Here is a 17500-nt window from a genome sequence, read left to right on the forward strand (position 1 = left end):
CTCAGATGTTTCGAGACGTTTCCAGCGCATATTAATTAATGTGGTGTTCGCTCCTGACCCTGGGGACGAGGTTAAACTCTCCTGCCGCCGCCATATTGGAAAGCGAGAAGACCCTGGGGACGAGGTTGCTCCTTCAGGCGCAGTTTGATTGTGCGATTCAACAACCTGACGTCAGATGCAGTCCTTTTTTGGTAGTGATTGAAATTCTGGGGTATAAAAAGGCACGAATGCTTTCACTTTTCCGTCCGCCATCAAACAACACCCCTACAATGTCGTCATTGGAAACTTCAGCTGCTATTACCGACGTACTTAGACAGCAATACAGAGCAACTCTTTTGCAGATTAAGAAAGATTTAAACAACGATCAGAAGGAAGAACTTCGTTTTTACTGCACCGACTTTATTCCTGAGGAAACTATGGGAATCCTGAAACTTTTTCGTTCATTGGAATATGTCCAAAAGATTTCATGGGAAGACGTAGGTTTCCTTAAAAAAGGTTTGTATGCAGTGCGGAGACTGGATCTTGTCGAAATCTTGACTGGATATGAAAACAAAAGAGATCTAACAAAGCTTATTGCCGGAGAAATCGTCGCTGATTCCTTAGCGAGCGAAGGCGGACGACACTCGCTAAAGCCGGAAGTTATTGAACGGTGTTGGAGCGCGGCGGATGAGCTTTACTGTTTGATGCGAAGACACGAAATAAATTGGGTGAGTTGTCAAATATATCCATCTTGAGTAATCTAAGCTTTTAGAAACGTATCTGAATGAGTGTTTGGGGGGACGTGCTGGATGCCACGTATCCATGTTAGTTTAGTTGCGTGTATGCGTTCTGTTTGTTTGTCTCTTTTTTGTCGTTTTTATCACAGTTAAAGATTTGCTTTCACATGTTGACGTTTGTCGAGTTGAGATTTTATTTATCACTATTGCTATACTAGTTGCTGCTTGGTTGATGGTTGAAGCCATCTAAATATTAAAAGAACAAAAATGACTGACGTCATACCAGAGTGATTAATTTGCTATGCAGACAGTCCAACCATCCCGATCTCATCGGGATTCTCCCGATTTCTCTTGAAAATCCCGAATCCCGGCCAACATGCGATCGGGATAGAAAAAATCCCGATTTTGACATCTGTTTTGAGATTTTCTGATTCAAATGAATTCTTAGGATAAATACACAAGAACACCTAACAAAGTGTACTTAACTGAAGTTAATACCGAGAAAACGTAAATATACCGCCTGAAATATAAAACAAAATCGAGTACTTGAATGTGAAAACACGCAACTAGTAAAAGGCATAAAAATAACAGTCAATTCAGCGAACATTTTAGAAAGAAATCGCCCTCTCAGAACACGAAAACAGCATTTCAGGGCATCAAAATTTAAACATTTAGTTTGCTCCCAGACCTCCCTAGGGCGCTCAGGTAGTCACGTGATTCGTCGGTTATTTAAAAATATCCTGATTTTACATATTCAAAAGATTGGACAGTCTGGCAATGTTTGTCTGACTTTTCCCATTTTTGTCATTTCAGTGACAAAAGTCACACAAACAGGTCATTTTATGACGAATGAAAAACAAAAGTAAGGAATTTGCCGATGCTAAATTCAATTTGTTTGTTTTTATTGGTTGTCTTTAGCTACATGCATGAATAAATGCTGCAGTTTCACCTTGGGAAATTCCGACTTCATCCCTAGACCAAAGTCAGAAGAGCCTGGTCCGTGAGAAATAAACAAAGAAGTGTTTTTAAGACCGTTATTTACATCTTTTAAACTGAAACAGTCTTCAAGTGTTGACGGAAAAAAATCTTATAAAACAAGTGACATGCAAATTGCTCTAGGTTTTAACTAACAAATATGCTTCCTCTGAGGTGCTGGATAGGGCCATTATTTTGTTATTGTTGTATTTTTTAGGAAGAGTGCTGTGTCGATTTGAAAGACCAGTGCAATTTAGTTAACCAACAACACAGCTCAGAAGCCAGCAGCATGCTTGTCAAATCAAAAATAGCTGAGCTGGTGCAACAGCTCAAGGACAATCCCCTTTCCCTGAAGAGGTTCATCACCTAGGCACAGAAAAAAAAAAAAAAAAACCTGTCTCTCTCATGGACTGCTACCTTGCCGTGGTAGAGAGCTTGTGTGTCTCCGTGATCCTGCGAACTCAGCCGGAAGAGGCTTAGCCTCTGGCAGGTGCAACCAAGCCGGAAAGATCAATGGGGAGAGACCAGACAAAAGGCAGCCAGAGAAAAGACACTCCGATAGTTCCTTTATTTGCATTTTAAAAAATTCACCTGTTTAGAAAAGGATGCGGTTTGGCGAAGTTTAAAGCAAAGCACTTCCTGAAATGTTAAACTGTGAGGTCAATTTGGCACCTGTTTTAAAAACCAATACATATTATTGTTCGGCAAGAGAGCCCCTAAGTGAATTGTTCGTGAATACCATCACCTTCAGCGAACACTTTGAGCTTAAATTTGCATACACTCTCATTCGCTGCATTCTTTTCAATACAGGTGTCAGCTAGAAAAAATAATTACAAAAAATGGGAAACATTTAACAAACAAACTAAATGAAAACTAAAAAAAAAAGCAAAAGATTAAGAACGAATAAAAATTCGACGAAAAAAAAAAAAGAAAAACTTACGACCAAAAAATTAAAAAAAAAAAAAACAGGAAAAATACAGAGAAAAGAGCAAAGAAATAAACAACGAACACCAGTTCAAATCAGAATTTATTGAACACAAAAAAATATTTAAAAAAATGCAAAATTACAAAAATAAGGAAGAAAAACGAAATTACTAAGCAGAAAAAAAACGGACAACCAACGAGAATTTGAATAAATCAATGGCGGACCAGTACAGTGTCAATAAAAATCTGAGAAAACAAGAAACAAAGAAGTAAAGAACAAAAACTAAGAAAAGAGAGGGGAAAAAAAAGAAACATTGCCCTTTGAAAAAACTACAGAAAAGAAAAAATACAGTGCAAAGCAATTATTCAATGTACTGATATTTAATATTTATTATTTTTAATATTTTATATTTTTTTGTGGTAACTATTTCTTCATCATCATGTGAGGGGTACTGCAAGAAGAGATTTGACGGAAATGAATGTGCTCTGAGCGTGAAGGCAGCTGTATGAAAGGATTGACCTGATCAAATTGAATACAGGAACAATTTTCCATGATAAAAACGTATACAGTGGAACCTCGATAAAACGAACCTCTATGTAACGAAGTTCTTTGGTATAACGAACAATATTCTTTTGACTTTGCCCTACCGAAATTAAAAGTAAACGTAACCTCGAAGATTCGTTATAGCTAACATGTTTCAGATCCCTTGGACCTTCGTTATATCAAGGTTCCACTGCAATCTGTATTATTACTGCAAGGGCGTAGCTACCTGTTCGCCAGTACGCACGTGTTTACATGAAAATAAGTTGAAGATGAAAATAGGATAAAACAAAACAAAGTCTGAAAACAATACAACGAAAAACCCAAGAGAAAAGGATCGAGGAATAAGTGATAGCTAAAAACTGAAAAGATTCGTTGGTGCATCGCGGCTTTAAAACTGCTTTCAGATAAATTTTCAAAACGAAATCCAGTTTTTTCCCTGGTTTCCCACATACACTGCTTCCTGGGGAACAATTTCCTACGGCCAAGAGAGATGATTACGAAACCATACTGATAAAGAAGAAATATGTTATCCACGAGGGAAATGATTTGAGAGTTTTGAGCAAAAGGGCAGGATGGATTTGGAAAACTGTGCGTTACTCTGGAAAATTTCTAGCTACGCCCGTGTATTGCTTGATATGTTTTTCTACTCAGTGGAAGTATGTAACTTACTGCAGAAAATATAAATAAAAATGATTGACTGCAAAATACCATTATGTTGTTTTCATTTGACTGATGGTTTATTATCTATGACTGGCTGCGTTCACACTGGAACTGTTTTCGAGGCAGCACCGTGTAAAGGCAATACCTCTTTTAAGGTAGGGTCGATGTGAGGTCTATTTGAGGTCGATGTAGGGACGATGTTGTGTGGATGTGGGTTCAATGAGGCATCGATGTAGGACCTACGTGGGGTGGAGGTAGGGTCAATCAGGGTTGACGAAAAATCATGTGATAATCGAATCATCGTGCTATCCGCGGCGTCTACGTTTGTCCCTTTGTGGTTATTTTCAACAACCCCTGCAACGTCATCCCATTGCCCTTATTTGGTGCTGATTAAGATTCAAGGGTATAAAAGAGACTCGGTTGCTTTCATCGGTTGGGTCCGCCATTACCAACATCCCCATGCCAGTACCGCCAAAATAATGTCATCACTAACATCAGCCGCTTTTAACATTAGTGAAGAACTAAAACGACAACTTGAACATGATTACAAAGAAGTGCTCCTTAAGATCAAGAGAGGGTTGACGGAAGATAGTGAAAAAGAGTTTCGCTTCTACTACACCGTGTATGCGGAAACTAGTGACACTCTGGAACTTTTTCGCCTATTAGAAGATGCCCGAGAGATTTCTTGGGAAGACGTGAGCTCGCTTAAGAACGGTTTGCGTGCAGTACAAAGAAAGGACCTTAAAAAATTCTTAACTGAATTTGAAAAAAAGAGAAATCTGACTGCTCTGGTATATATGTATGCAAGAAAACGGCAGGGCTTTGAGGATTCTTGTTCTTGCTTCAATTCGGTCGAACAGGCAGCTACGTATCTCGCAAAAACGACAGCGCAAGGAATATCTGCAGATGGGACCTTAAAATCATTGCTGGAATCGAGAAAGAGTATCAAGAAAGTCATAGGTGAGTTCGATGAGGTGATCAAACACGAACGTTTGGATCCGTGGAGTCAGCTTACTCTTTTGGTTGATATCGCTGGAGAAACCGTCGCTGAAGCCTTTGTAATGAGCGAAGAACGTCGTCTCACGTCTGAAGAAATCGGTAAAATGTGTAGAAGCGCCGCTGATGAGCTTTACTGTCGAATGCCAGAACCGGGGACGTGGGTAAGTTGACGAATAAGAAATCATCAGATTTTAGTTGGCATGTTTGTAAATTGCGTTGTATTCGTGATCATAGGCGGAAGCAGAAAATTCATTATAAGGCATTGCCAAAAGAGAAACGCTCCGCTAGATTAAGGAAATTCCTTTTCTATTTAATTGTTCAGAGTAATGTTTTAGACTTCAGAGACTTGCCACAAGTATGATAGTCATGATTTAGTATCAAGAATCCCACGCGTGATCTGATTCAGTTGCCACTATAGTGCTATTGGGTTGGAGGCGCCTACCGACATCGAAACCAAATCACATAATATGTCTCCCGCAGTCTAAGAATAAACAATGAAAACACTGCAAACAAGTATAACGGAAAGGAAGGAAATCCCTTAATTTCCCTTTATTTAATCGCATCGAGATTTATTAAAGTTATACCCTTGTAGGGATACATTACATATTTAAGAACCTCGTGGTAATCACATGCAATGTGACCAGTGAGCATCGGGGCATGATCCGGAACTAAATATTTCATTTCTTCTGATCGCTAAAAGAAATCTGGCGTTCAGCTAAGTTAAATAACCTAAACTTATAGACTAACTACTAGAACGGGGCTTCGGCTGGACCATACAGTGCAATTTGTTCAAAACTACTTGATTTCGTTGCATATTGTTTTTATATTATTTTGATAAAGTAATTTCAGTGTTGGCCGACAAGGTTAATTAATTAAAAGTAAGTTAGGGACCCGTCATTATTTATGTAGAGGGCCGGGGGGCGGGGGGGAGGGAAGGAAAAATCTGTTGGAAAGATCAAAATTTCTGTAAGCCCTCCCCCTGCAGACCATGCAAATAGCAAGTGACCCCCCTTCTTTATTCAATATTTACCTGATGACCCCCCCACTTCATATCTCCTCTTATACGCTCTACAAAGTATTATTAAAATGCATGTAACAATACTCTGTTGAGAGTGAAGACTTAACTGGTAAATAAACATACTAATCATAAGATGATTAGTTACTTTGCATAACAATGGAACTAAACTAGCTCTATTACAAAATCAGCGTATAAATATAGGAAAAGTGATAGATTTTTACAAATTGTGCCTTCATGGGGAACACAAATGTAATAATCATGTTAAATATAATTCTTTTCAAATGATTTTCCTGCAGTTGTAAAACGACTACTTTCTTGTTGTTTCATCATGTTTTTCTTGGGATTTTGAAGTGACAAGCATTTTGTTAAAAGAAAATTCAGTCAAACCAAATATTAAAGCAGATAGGTCTGGGGTGCAAACAGAATTTCTGTCAAATACAAATGACTAAGTTGTACTAAATAGTGATGCTTTAAATAAGCAAAAAGCAATATGATTAACAGAAATTTGAATTTGTACAATTTAGTATTGCTGTTTCACATATATTGTTTCTATTTAAATAGACCCCTCTTAAAATATACTTAGCGATCAAACTGCTGACCCCCCTAAACTTCTTTATAAAAAAATTTAGCCCCCCCCTAGCCAATCTGAAATAGCCTTGACCCCCCCCCCTTCTTCCCCCCCCCCCGCCCCACCTCTACATAAATAATGACCAGTCCCTTATGGGTTCATCTTTTCAGGAAGATTTCTGTGAACATATAGAGGACACCTATTACTCGGTTTTTCCGTCTCAACAAAATTCAGCTTCTGCTAAAGACATCGCCGACGTGGTTCACCGACTTATGAAGACCAGTGCGATTTGCACCTGAATTTGAAAGCGCTATTTGAAATTATTTGAAATTTGAATTTGAAAGACATATCCTTTGCAAATATGTCTGTCATAGATATTGTAAGTTTATATATTTAAGCGCTTAGAACAGCGATGTATAAGCGCTATATAAATTCCATTATTATTATTATTATTATTATTATTATTATTATTATTATTATTATTATATATTTGTAAGAGAGATTGCCGTCGTGGCTCGTCAACTGATGAAGACCAAAGCGATTTGTTCCTGAATTTAAAAGCGATATTTGAAACTATTTGAAATTTGAATTTGAAAGACATATTCTTTGCGATATGTCTGTCATATATATTGTAAGTTTATATATTTGTAAATTTATAGTTAAAATTCAGCATTTGCTAAAGAGATCGCCGACGTGGTTCATCGACTGATGAAGACCAATGCGATTTGCACCTGAATTTGAAAGCGATATTTGAAATGCCTTGCGAAAATGTCTGAGATATTGCAAGATGATATATATGTTAATGATAGTTAAAGGCAATGTTTGTTGCTATCATTATCATCATTATTATTATTATTATTATTATTATTATTTTTAAAAATAACTCTGCAACTCCGCCAGGATCGATTATATGGCTCTTAGCAAGATCCTGCTGGTCCCAAGCCCAGATGAAGGAGGAGGGAATTATACCTGGTACTGAAACCTGATATAAGCTTAAACGTTTAGTGAAAAAAAGGTTGGAGAAACATTCAAACAAGAAAAGCAACGCAGTGTGTCTGCGTTTAAGTGAAATAACAAAAAGAAAAAAGGGAAAGAAAAAAAAAGGAAAAAATGAAAAGGAAAAAGAAATCATGAAACAACCCAGCAACCTAACGCCTTTGTGTTGAACGACATCTATGAGAAAAAATAAAGAAAAAGAAAAAGAAAAAATAGAAAATAAAAGTAAAAACGGAAAAAAAAAAAAGAAAAATGAGCAAAAAAAGCATACGAACAAAAAAAAAGTTAACTATCCAAAATGAAGAAAGAGCAAAACAAACAACTTCTATGGCGGAACAAAAAGAACAAAAACAATACCGTGGCAAATGGCGGACCCCTCCTTTCTAATAATTAAAACTAAAAGATAAGTAGACGTATTTTTTAGTTATGAAGAATTGCTGTAAAACAATATCAGTTGCTAATAAAAGATTATAATTATTTTAAAACTGCCTGTACTGATTGTTGTTAATATTCTTGGACCAGAGCATGGTATTTTACCGTACACTGTTTTGCTAATCTTTATTAATTGCGAGTCCCAGTTGCCTAATCTGAAGCAGATAAAAATTTCTCAATAGAGTGATCAAGTGTAATCCTTGGCATTTTCTTCCAGCAGGAGCCCATAGGCTCCTGCTTCCAGTTACTCTTAATCTGACGGACCCCTGCACAGAAATAGTGCTTAAAAGTTTCAAAGATGAGTCCGTAATCACGCAGTGATCAAAACAGTCTTGGATAACGTCTTTTCTCAGTAAAAGTGGTCTAATTTTACTCAAAAAACTTTCCATGAGATTTGGTGTTCGATGAGTTCTCCATTATGCTAAGCGACTTCATTCCTTTTCTTTCAATGGCACACCTTTACAGCTGACAGTGCTGTGTATACACCCTGAATTTTAGACATGATTCGACCGAGAGGTTACCAAGCAGTACAGTATTTTACCTTGAATATCCTACAGGAATCAAAGCACACAATCTGAAAGTTACTTTAATGGTAGCTTGAATGTTTCTCTGGTAATTCAGAAAAAGAAGACTGAGATCCATAATTTGTTCTCCTTTTCAGACAACAGACAATATTATAAAGGCGTAGTCGGGCAGCGTCGTGGCAATAAAAGAATATGCTGAATCACTAGCTTAAGTGCAGAATCGATCGATGACTGATAGATTGACCGATTAAGGTCATCCATTGCCCATTTTTGGTGTTACTCTTGATTCAGTGAATGTACATTAATATTTCAATTCGCTTCCCCTATCTGCTGATAAGGATCATGTCTACCTTGAATTTAGACGCCATGACTGAAAAGCTTAATCAAGTATAGATCTGCTCTCCTTCAGATATCGCACAAGCTGAAAAAGTGTCAGATTGCCGCTGTCTCCTAGACTTCGCGCGGACAACGGATCAAGAGAGAACGCCGAGGGGCTCGGGCTAGGCTGCTGGAAAAATGATTCGTGTTGTTTATTTAAGATTCAAAGCTAAATCGGCAATCATTGACAACAACCTTTTCTGCAAAAATGTCGAATAAACGGTGCACAAAAGCAAGATTGCAGTACGTACTTACAGCGTGGTTATAAAGCTAGTGAAGAGACATCACGAATCGCCTATTTTGCCTTACTTTAGCGGTTTTCCTGGCTGAGTTGCTTGTTTCTCCCTTCAGACTTTTTGTCTGAATAATAAAATTCACTTTTCCCTAGCTAATGCTAATAACATCTTAAGTTTTAAAATGGTTTAAAAATCACGGTTTTTGCTCATTCACAAACAACAAACAAACTTGTGAACGAAGCTGCCGACGATTCCGCCCGCCGCGGTCGCGGGCAAGATCGTAAAATACTGCCCGCTCTCTCTACCAATCAGATTGCAGGATTTGGAGGATTCCGCCCGCTCGCAAGCTTGAAAAAAAAATACAGTTATATCGACAAATATACTTTTACTGGTAAGTTTCATTTTGTATCTTCTGTGGTGAGATAAGGTACATTAATTTATCAAAGATTCCCAGTTTAACTTAAAAGTTAATTTTTGAAATAGGCGTTTTGCTTGCTCCAGTTTATCTAGAACTATACAGGTCAGACTTTTTGAAAACTGAAATGAAGTTGAGTAACTTGAGGACCCTTGAATCTCGAAATTTAATGCCCTTTTTTCATATTTGCCTATTGAAATCGCCAAATAAACCCCGCGAAGTACTGTCTCACCAAAATCGCGAAATTAAGTACCCGGGAAATCATTAGTACCAATAACTAGTAACAAACATCTTAACCTGTGTGCATCCGCCCCCGCCCCTCAAATTTTTTTTTTTAGGGAGAGGGTGGATGTTCACAGGCTACAACTATCTTAGCCCACGAGACTATAGAGAAATTTTTTTAGTGGACATTAAAAAAATAGTCCCTGTCAGACATATACGAAAAGTTAAACACCAATTCTTAAGTCTAAAGATCTCTAAAGCGTTCTTCATCGAACAAAAGTTGTTCGGGTTTGAGCTAAAGTACGTGTGCATGTTAGTATACTTGTGAACAGAGACAGCAGATATATCAGCCCTCTATATATTTTTAGTTCTGTCTGCATCTTCTACCTCTGTTATGTTCTCCTTCTCCTCGACGACTACTCATTCATGGATGGCTTTTTTAAAAATACTTATTAAGTGACATTGAAGACGCACCAACCAAGCCCTCTTCTTATAAATTTAAGGCAATTTTCTTTTTTTCTTTTTTTTTTTTCAAACAAAGTTTGTCACACAACAAAAAACCAAAAAGGGGGAGAAACTAATGTACCCCAACCCAGTCCACGGCTATCGTGTAGTAGTGGCCAGTTAAAAGTGAAGAACACAGCTTTTTTGGTTGAAAACGGGAGCGTGGACATTTTTGAAATCTCGAAGTATATACTATACAAGTCGAAAACAAGTACGGTTATCCCCTTTTTTTATATAATAATAATAAGAAATTTTATTAACAACAATGCTAACTATTAAAATCCTATTTACAATTAATTCGCTTAAAAAAAAGAAAAAACTATTCATTCAAAAACACTATTTACAATTCCTGTCGAATTAAAAAGCACTTAATTTAGCTTAAAAAAAAGTTAATGTAACTAAGAAAAATTTTTTCGAATTAAAAACATTTCATTTCAATAATAAAAAAAAAACTGTCAACCTCTAAAATTCAAAAGTTTCTTTCAACTGCTAAAAACAAAAAAATAGTAATAATAATAATGAAATAAAAAGATATACATGAAGTAAGGAAACACATCAATAGTCCGATTTAATGGCTCCTTCAACAACTTCGACGTCGATATCAACATTCTTAATGCTTTATTGCTTTAATATTTTATTAAAGATGAGAGGAAACGCCAAAGAAACGTAAAAAAAATAAAAAAAAAAACTACACCGAAGAAAATTTCCTCTGAGCGCAAATGTCCCACAAGTGGGGGTCGAGGTTTGGTTTTCTAGGTTATCAGAGGTAGGTCTAAATAATTTTTAAGATATGTTGCCATGACAACTGTAGCACTGAGAATTATTTAAAGTCAGTGTATAATCCAAGTCTGCAAAGGTGCTATTTTGGCTTTTGTTTGCTTTTTTGTCCTTTCTTTTCGAAAATAAAACCCTCAAAAAGGTGAAAACTGGTACGAGCCACCTTCAGCTGTCCCAGACCAGAACTAAGAAGGAGAGACTAAAAACTAGTGCCCATGTTACACCCAGCCAAAAACCTAGCTTTTCGTTGCCTTTCGTACTATAGCAATTCGGAAAGAATCTCATCCTTGTTAAGGCTAATTGCTTCAGCCCAAAACCATCATGAGCAACAAAGAAAAGGTCTGCTTTCCATCGGAAAACAAACAAGGAGCTTGCCCGGGGGTTCTGACGGGAGACACTAGCAAATCAAGCATGGGGCTCGTGGTTCTGCAGGAGTGGTGGGGCATGAATGAGGTGATCATAGACGAAGCTGCGGATATTTCTGAAAGGGGCAACTTTGTAACTCTTGTTCCCGACTTGTACCGGGGAAAAGTAGCGACGGATCGAGAAACTGCGGGCCACTACGCTGCTGATTTGGATTGGCCAGGCGCAGTGCAAGATATCGCTGGGGCTGCGAAGTATTTGAAGGAAAAAGGTGGGTCCACTTTAGGAACACTGCAATCTGGCCTGTTTTCCCTTTAGTTAATTTTTGAGAAGACCCAGTCTCGCGGGATACATTTAGAGATATTAAATGGAAAACATTGCATATATAATTGGATAGGTAGATCAGTGCGATACGAGATAAACTGGATACGTAAGCATGTAACAGTACGTAATGGGTGCTTATTTAGGTCATGGGGTGGGGCGATTCCCGGGGCGATTCGTGATCGTTCTCTCTTGTCGTGACGGCAGGAAGTGTTTTGAGTTGACCCGGGGAAAGTGTCAAATTTTGAAGTTAATTATGCCTTTTTACATAAGATCATCGGTACAGGAAGAAATTGCAAGCTTTAAATTGCAATAAAATTGCAAGAATCCAGCTGAAAAATAAATCCGAGACTGACTTTTACCACCAAGAGAAGCTTATCTTAAAGCTCTTACTGACAAGGTCAGTGTGGGTGAAATTCTCTCACGTAGTCTAACACTTTGACATACGAACTGCATGGCTGTTCATCTTTTATATGCAGACTTGCTGTTCATAAAAATAATTTACTGGAATGTATTAAGACCTATAATTTTAGCGTTATAGCCACCGAGTGCCTTCAGAAAAGATACATGCCTTTGTAGAAGCAACAGTGGCATCAACCTAATAAAGGATTGGATCGGATCACTGGATATGATCCCTGCAGTAGACGGAAAAAAGAAGATGAAATACAAAAAGAGGAAGAAATAAAGATGCCTGTTTCTGCATGCTTACCTACATTGCCTTACTGCAGGCACTGCTTTTATTTCATTTCATCTTTGTTTTAACTTTTTGAGTAACCTGACATGATTAGTGATCCAATCCTTCATCCAATCCAGATTAAGAACCCTAGTCATGATGCTATCTATAGAGCCGCTGCAAAGGGTAGGGTTTTTGCACCATTTTGGTCTGAAAAAGAGTTTAGATTTGGCCCATTTTGGTCCGGAATTGGGTGTGGTTTATGAAGGAACTGCAGTTTTGTATTGATATGTTCATCATTTCAATTCCAGATGAATAAGAAAGAAAGTGTAATATGTGAATTCGAAATGAATTTTAAGAAATCTTTTCATTGCGTTTTTAACCTCAGCAATGGTAACATAATTTATGTTTTACGAAAACATGTAATGTCGCGTTTTGTGACCACCTCCAGGTCTGAAAATGGGTAGGGATTTTAGAGGCCAGGTCTGAAAACGGGTGTGAAAAATGACATTTTAGGGTCTACCATAGGGTCAGGATTTGCAGAACCGGGTGGAACACAGAGAGTAACCCCCCCCCTCCCCCACGTACCCAGTATCTTGTTGCGCACCAAGATCGTAAATAGGATTCCAGTCCCAAACAAGGTCTGTGGCCAATTAGCCTGCGTATATGTAGCAAGCGTTTTCATGCGAGTTGGCCAAGAAAGTTGGGACGAGAGCAAAAAAGAGGAATGATGGGGGAGAGGGAGGGGAGAGTTTCCTCTTCCATTTTTTTTTGCTCCAACTCTTCCATTGGAAATGCTTGCTACACAGGCTAGTGGCTAATTTGCAAAATATCACTATTAATTATTTGATTATAATTATTTGTACTAGCCCTTCAACAGAGTTGGACTAGCAAAAACTGCACCTTAGTTGATAAAGCCAACCACATAATTTGTGTGTTTCCTGACTTCTGCACCACAGTAAATTCTTTGTTATAAAACACAATTAAACCTATACTCCTTCAGTTACATTTATTAGACTATTTTCATCTTGTCAGGTTGTAAGAAGGTGGGTGCAACTGGCTTCTGTATGGGTGGAGCCCTTTCTTTAGCAGCTGCCGCACTACTTCCCGAAAAGATTTCTGCTGCTGCTCCATTCTATGGCATTCCGCGTTCTGACCTCTGTGATGTGGGCAAGATCAAAGCACCAGTGCAAGCTCACTTTGGTTCTAAAGATACACTAGAAGGGTTCTCTTCACCCAAAGATGCTAAGGCCCTTGCAGAGAAGTTTGATGCCACAGGAGTGAATTATGAGTTACACATGTATGATACCGGCCATGGTTTTACTAATCCAACTAATCCAAATTACACCAAGGAAATTTGTGATTTGGCATTAGGAAGGATGGTAGACTTTATGAAGAAACATTTACAGTGAACCTTTGTTGCAAACAATACTTTGATTCTGTGGGCGCTTTCCTTTTTTAATAGAAGAAAGCAGAATATGATGAATATTGTTCTTAAGTCAACAGACTTGCTAGAGTTGTGACACATACTTCTTTAAAAATGTACTCAAAACATGCTAAACGTTATTCAACTAAACCACTCTACTAATCCACATTTTACAAAAGTAAAAAAATTAATATTGTTATTTGGCTTTAAGGTAGTCTGAAAGATTGCCATGAAGTATTAACAGAGAGCCATATTTTAAAAAGAATTTTCATAGTCTAGTGCTTTAAATGCAGATCTAAACAAAATTAGGTTCATTTTTAAAGACAACTGACTCATTTTCATATACTTCAATAAACATCATCAGTACCAATACCCAAATCATATTGTTAGAACAAATGTAGTGCAGTAGTAATCTGTATAGTAATTAGTGGGGGTGTGTGTGGCCGAGCTGTTAACACCTTGAACTCTGGATCTAGAGGTCGGGGGTTCAAGCCTCGCCTGTCCCGTTGTTTCCTTACACAAGGAACTTTACTCCACTTTGTCTCTCTTCACCCAGGTGTATAAATGGGTACCGGTGACATACTGCAGGGGGGTAACCCTCCCGTCCAGGGGGGAGTTGCAATACTCCTAGGCTTGCTTCATGCTACGGAAACTGGTATCCAGCCATGTGGGCCTTTACCTACCTTCCCCCCTTCTACGGCAATCCTCCGGGGGGGGGGGGGAGTGGTGGTGGTGAGGGGTGGGAATCAAACCCCTTATCTTTTTATAGACCATTTTTTAACAAAAAAGGTACCCCTTTTATGTAACCTTCTTTTGATAAATGGTACCCTTTTCATGTACCTTGTTTAGACCTTTGCTTCCCTTTTAACTGCTGTAAATGCACTGTCATTTAAATACGAATCGATCACCAAAATAGAACGTTTTCTCGACTTTAAAAGCCCCAAAATTCATCTGTTAGCAATGACAGATTTCCCTACCCTATTATACACTTCAACTAGTGAAATCCCTACCCTTTCATATACCTGAAGCCTGAAAAGTTACCCCTTTTGGGCAGAGCCTACCCGTATAGGCCATTATAGGGAGCACTCCCTCCTCTGACCATATGTGATGTGGGCAAGATCAAAATACCAGTGCAAGCTCACTTTGGTAGTATAGATCTACTAGAAGGGTCCTCTTCATTGAAAGATGCTAAGGGTCTTGCGCAAAAGTTTGATGCTGCTGGAGTGAGAAATGAGCTGCATATACTAGCCATGCCTTTACCAAGCCAACTAATCCACATTGCACAAAGGAAATTTGTGATTTGGGATTAAGAAGGATGGTAGATTTTATGAAGAAGCATTCACGGTGATATAGTATTTTTCATAAGAAAAAATACTTGAATGCAGTTTGTGAGGAAATGGTTCTTTTAATGCCAGCAGGATTGCTTAAGGTGCTCACACACCCTAAACTAAATAATTTCTCAAAAGAGTTAGTCAACCATTGACATCCACAAGGTACTCAAATGATATTGTTTATGGTGAAGATATTTAATCTGCAAAGTTCTCTAATTCCTTACAACTTTCACTAATAATTCCTAATAGACTTAATTTGCATTTCTTCTTCATCTTTAACAGCTAAAGAATTTCCTCCTTCAATCTTGTAAAGAGTTGTCTTGCATTTGAAGTGTTCTGACAATACATTTGCATTAAAGTTTATAAACAAAATGCAAAGTTAAATAAAAAGAAATTTTAAAATAATTTTCACAATATCTCTAAAAATAGAATCATAATAAATAAATTAATAGATTTACAAATATAAATTTACAACATTTTCTTTGAATTGTAGCTCATGTTCATCTGCTGGTACATTAATTTATAACACATGGGTTTCATTAAGAATTCTAGTAGCAGCAGAAAGGTATAACATTACAGGAGAATATTTTGAAAAAGGCTCTACGTCTGAATAAAAAGTAGTCATAGGCTACCAAATGTTAGTCAGAGGATTTAGCCAAGTAAACAGAGAATTCTCCGATTTCCGATGCTTACTGAACACACCGTAACAGATGTTATTCTGTAAAATAATATTATATTTGAAGCATAATACAAATACCTTTGGAATGACAACCTTACACATACAGTGTTACAATTTAACATTAAGTTATTGAAACCTTTTTTAAATGAGAGTTAATAATAATTATTGCATAACTTTTTAAGACTTTAAAGAGTTTTTTTGACTGCCCTTTTGTCTGGTCTCTCCCCATTGATCTTTCCGGCTTGGTTGCACCTGCCAAAGGCTAAGCCTCTGCCGGCTGAGTTCGCAGGATCACAGAGACACACAAGCCCCTCCACCACAGCAAGGTGGCAGTCCATGAGAGGGGGTACGTTCATTTATCTAAAAAATATAAGCACATATATAGCACATTCAACTCCTCCTGCTCATTCCATATTGTTGTTCATGCTGATGACTAATTGTCCACTTGATTTCCTATGATGTCCAGGCATTCCTTGACCTTTTCTTCCATGGATGATAATTCACACCTTTCCAGGTTTAGTTTCCCATCAACAAATAACTTGAATGCTTTCTAGTTTCAACAAGAACAACATGAAAAAATATTTTGAATTAAAATAACAATTATCAGTTTTATATCAATAATTGTCAGCATTGTAAAATAATATTAAATTCAAACGGAGGTTTGAAAGCTCTTTTTCTAGGATTCCCACTATTTCTGCGCACGGACATATGTTTACAAACTAAGCCAAACTAAACAAGAAACAACCGAAAAGCAATATTTTCCCCTAACAGGGCCTCTGTTACACATTACACTTACAGTTGAGTTAGGTCAAACGTACCCACCTTCACTACCCAGAAAGACACCCACAAAAGAGAAAGTACAGCGGCCCGAAGGTTAGAAAGGACCCAGTTTACTGCATTGTACTACTACATGAGAAATTTCTGCAATCTAATTGGCTTAGAGCAGTGGTCTTTTAGCTTAATTTGGAATACCTACACGTGAAAATTCCAAAAAGTTTGCGAGTAGTAGTATAAACAAAATTAATATCTTGATTTGTAAGTGATATTTGGCATAAATACCACTCTCAAATTTCACTCATCTAACAGCTCATAAACTTGCGTATAACAATTTCGAAATAATATCACTTGTGGTATTTATGCCAATATCACTCCTATTACTTATACAATTTACCATAAGAATACAAGACAAAACACAAAAACATAACACCCCATAACAAAAAACAAACTAAAGAAACTGAGTACGACAATGCCATAATTCTGAAAACCCAAAACCACTTTGTGGAAAAAAGGGAACATATATGTTGTGGTTTATTTTATCCTTGGTTTAACTACCATACTACCATACTCAGAAACAAAGGAAAACAAAACTTTTTTAAACCAAGGATAAAATTAAACCACAACATATACCCCCACCTGCTGAAATCAGCTGTAATGCCAACAATCTGGGGCAGAGGTACACAAAAACTAACAACTGCCAACTGTCTACAGACAAATATAACAGATTTGGCAAATAAAAAAAAAGTTAGGAACTCGAATGAATGCTGACCTACACTGGTTCGAATTTGCAAAGTACAACTAAACATATCCAAGCAAGCCCCCCACAATTCCTCCTAGCCACCCAGTCCTCTGGTCTGTGCTAGCAAAATAGCTATTACTGTCTGTTCTGTTAAACTACACTGTCAGAAATACCATCATTAATCAAATTTGACTACAGTGGAACCTCGATTTAACGAACCTCTAGTCTTCACTGTAACAAACGACTTTTTTCAGCCTGGGCAAAATTACAGTAAATGTATGAAACAGAACCTCCTTTTAATGA

The 17500-nt window shown here is 37.5% G+C and overlaps 4 protein-coding genes across 4 annotated transcripts in view; 3 read left to right on the forward strand and 1 right to left on the reverse strand.

Moving 5' to 3' along the window:
- The first annotated feature begins 218 nt into the window (after positions 1-218).
- LOC140936456 (uncharacterized) lies at positions 219-3866 on the forward strand. The gene is made up of 2 exons (XM_073385932.1): positions 219-707; positions 1909-3866. Exons 1-2 carry the CDS (start codon positions 228-230, stop codon positions 2059-2061), a joined length of 633 nt encoding a protein of 210 aa, XP_073242033.1. The 5' UTR covers positions 219-227; the 3' UTR covers positions 2062-3866.
- Positions 3867-4006: 140 nt separating this feature from the next.
- LOC140936447 (uncharacterized) lies at positions 4007-6712 on the forward strand. Its single transcript, XM_073385923.1, has 2 exons — positions 4007-4979; positions 6575-6712. The coding sequence occupies exons 1-2, from the start codon at positions 4299-4301 to the stop codon at positions 6701-6703; spliced, it is 810 nt and encodes a 269-aa protein (XP_073242024.1). The 5' UTR covers positions 4007-4298; the 3' UTR covers positions 6704-6712.
- Positions 6713-11123: 4411 nt separating this feature from the next.
- Positions 11124-14049, forward strand: LOC140936454 (protein usf-like). The gene is made up of 2 exons (XM_073385930.1): positions 11124-11522; positions 13281-14049. Exons 1-2 carry the CDS (start codon positions 11210-11212, stop codon positions 13655-13657), a joined length of 690 nt encoding a protein of 229 aa, XP_073242031.1. The 5' UTR covers positions 11124-11209; the 3' UTR covers positions 13658-14049.
- A 2065-nt stretch (positions 14050-16114) lies between these two features.
- The window catches only part of LOC140936803 (uncharacterized), a 4818-nt gene continuing 3432 nt past the window's right edge, over positions 16115-17500 (reverse strand). The window contains exon 2 of the mRNA XM_073386303.1: positions 16115-16231. Within this exon, the coding sequence (XP_073242404.1) occupies positions 16115-16231 (117 nt within the window). The remainder of the gene's footprint in view (positions 16232-17500) is intronic.

The sequence above is a fragment of the Porites lutea genome, chromosome 5 (genome assembly GCF_958299795.1).
Source record: "Porites lutea chromosome 5, jaPorLute2.1, whole genome shotgun sequence".
Lineage (NCBI taxonomy): Eukaryota > Metazoa > Cnidaria > Anthozoa > Scleractinia > Poritidae > Porites > Porites lutea.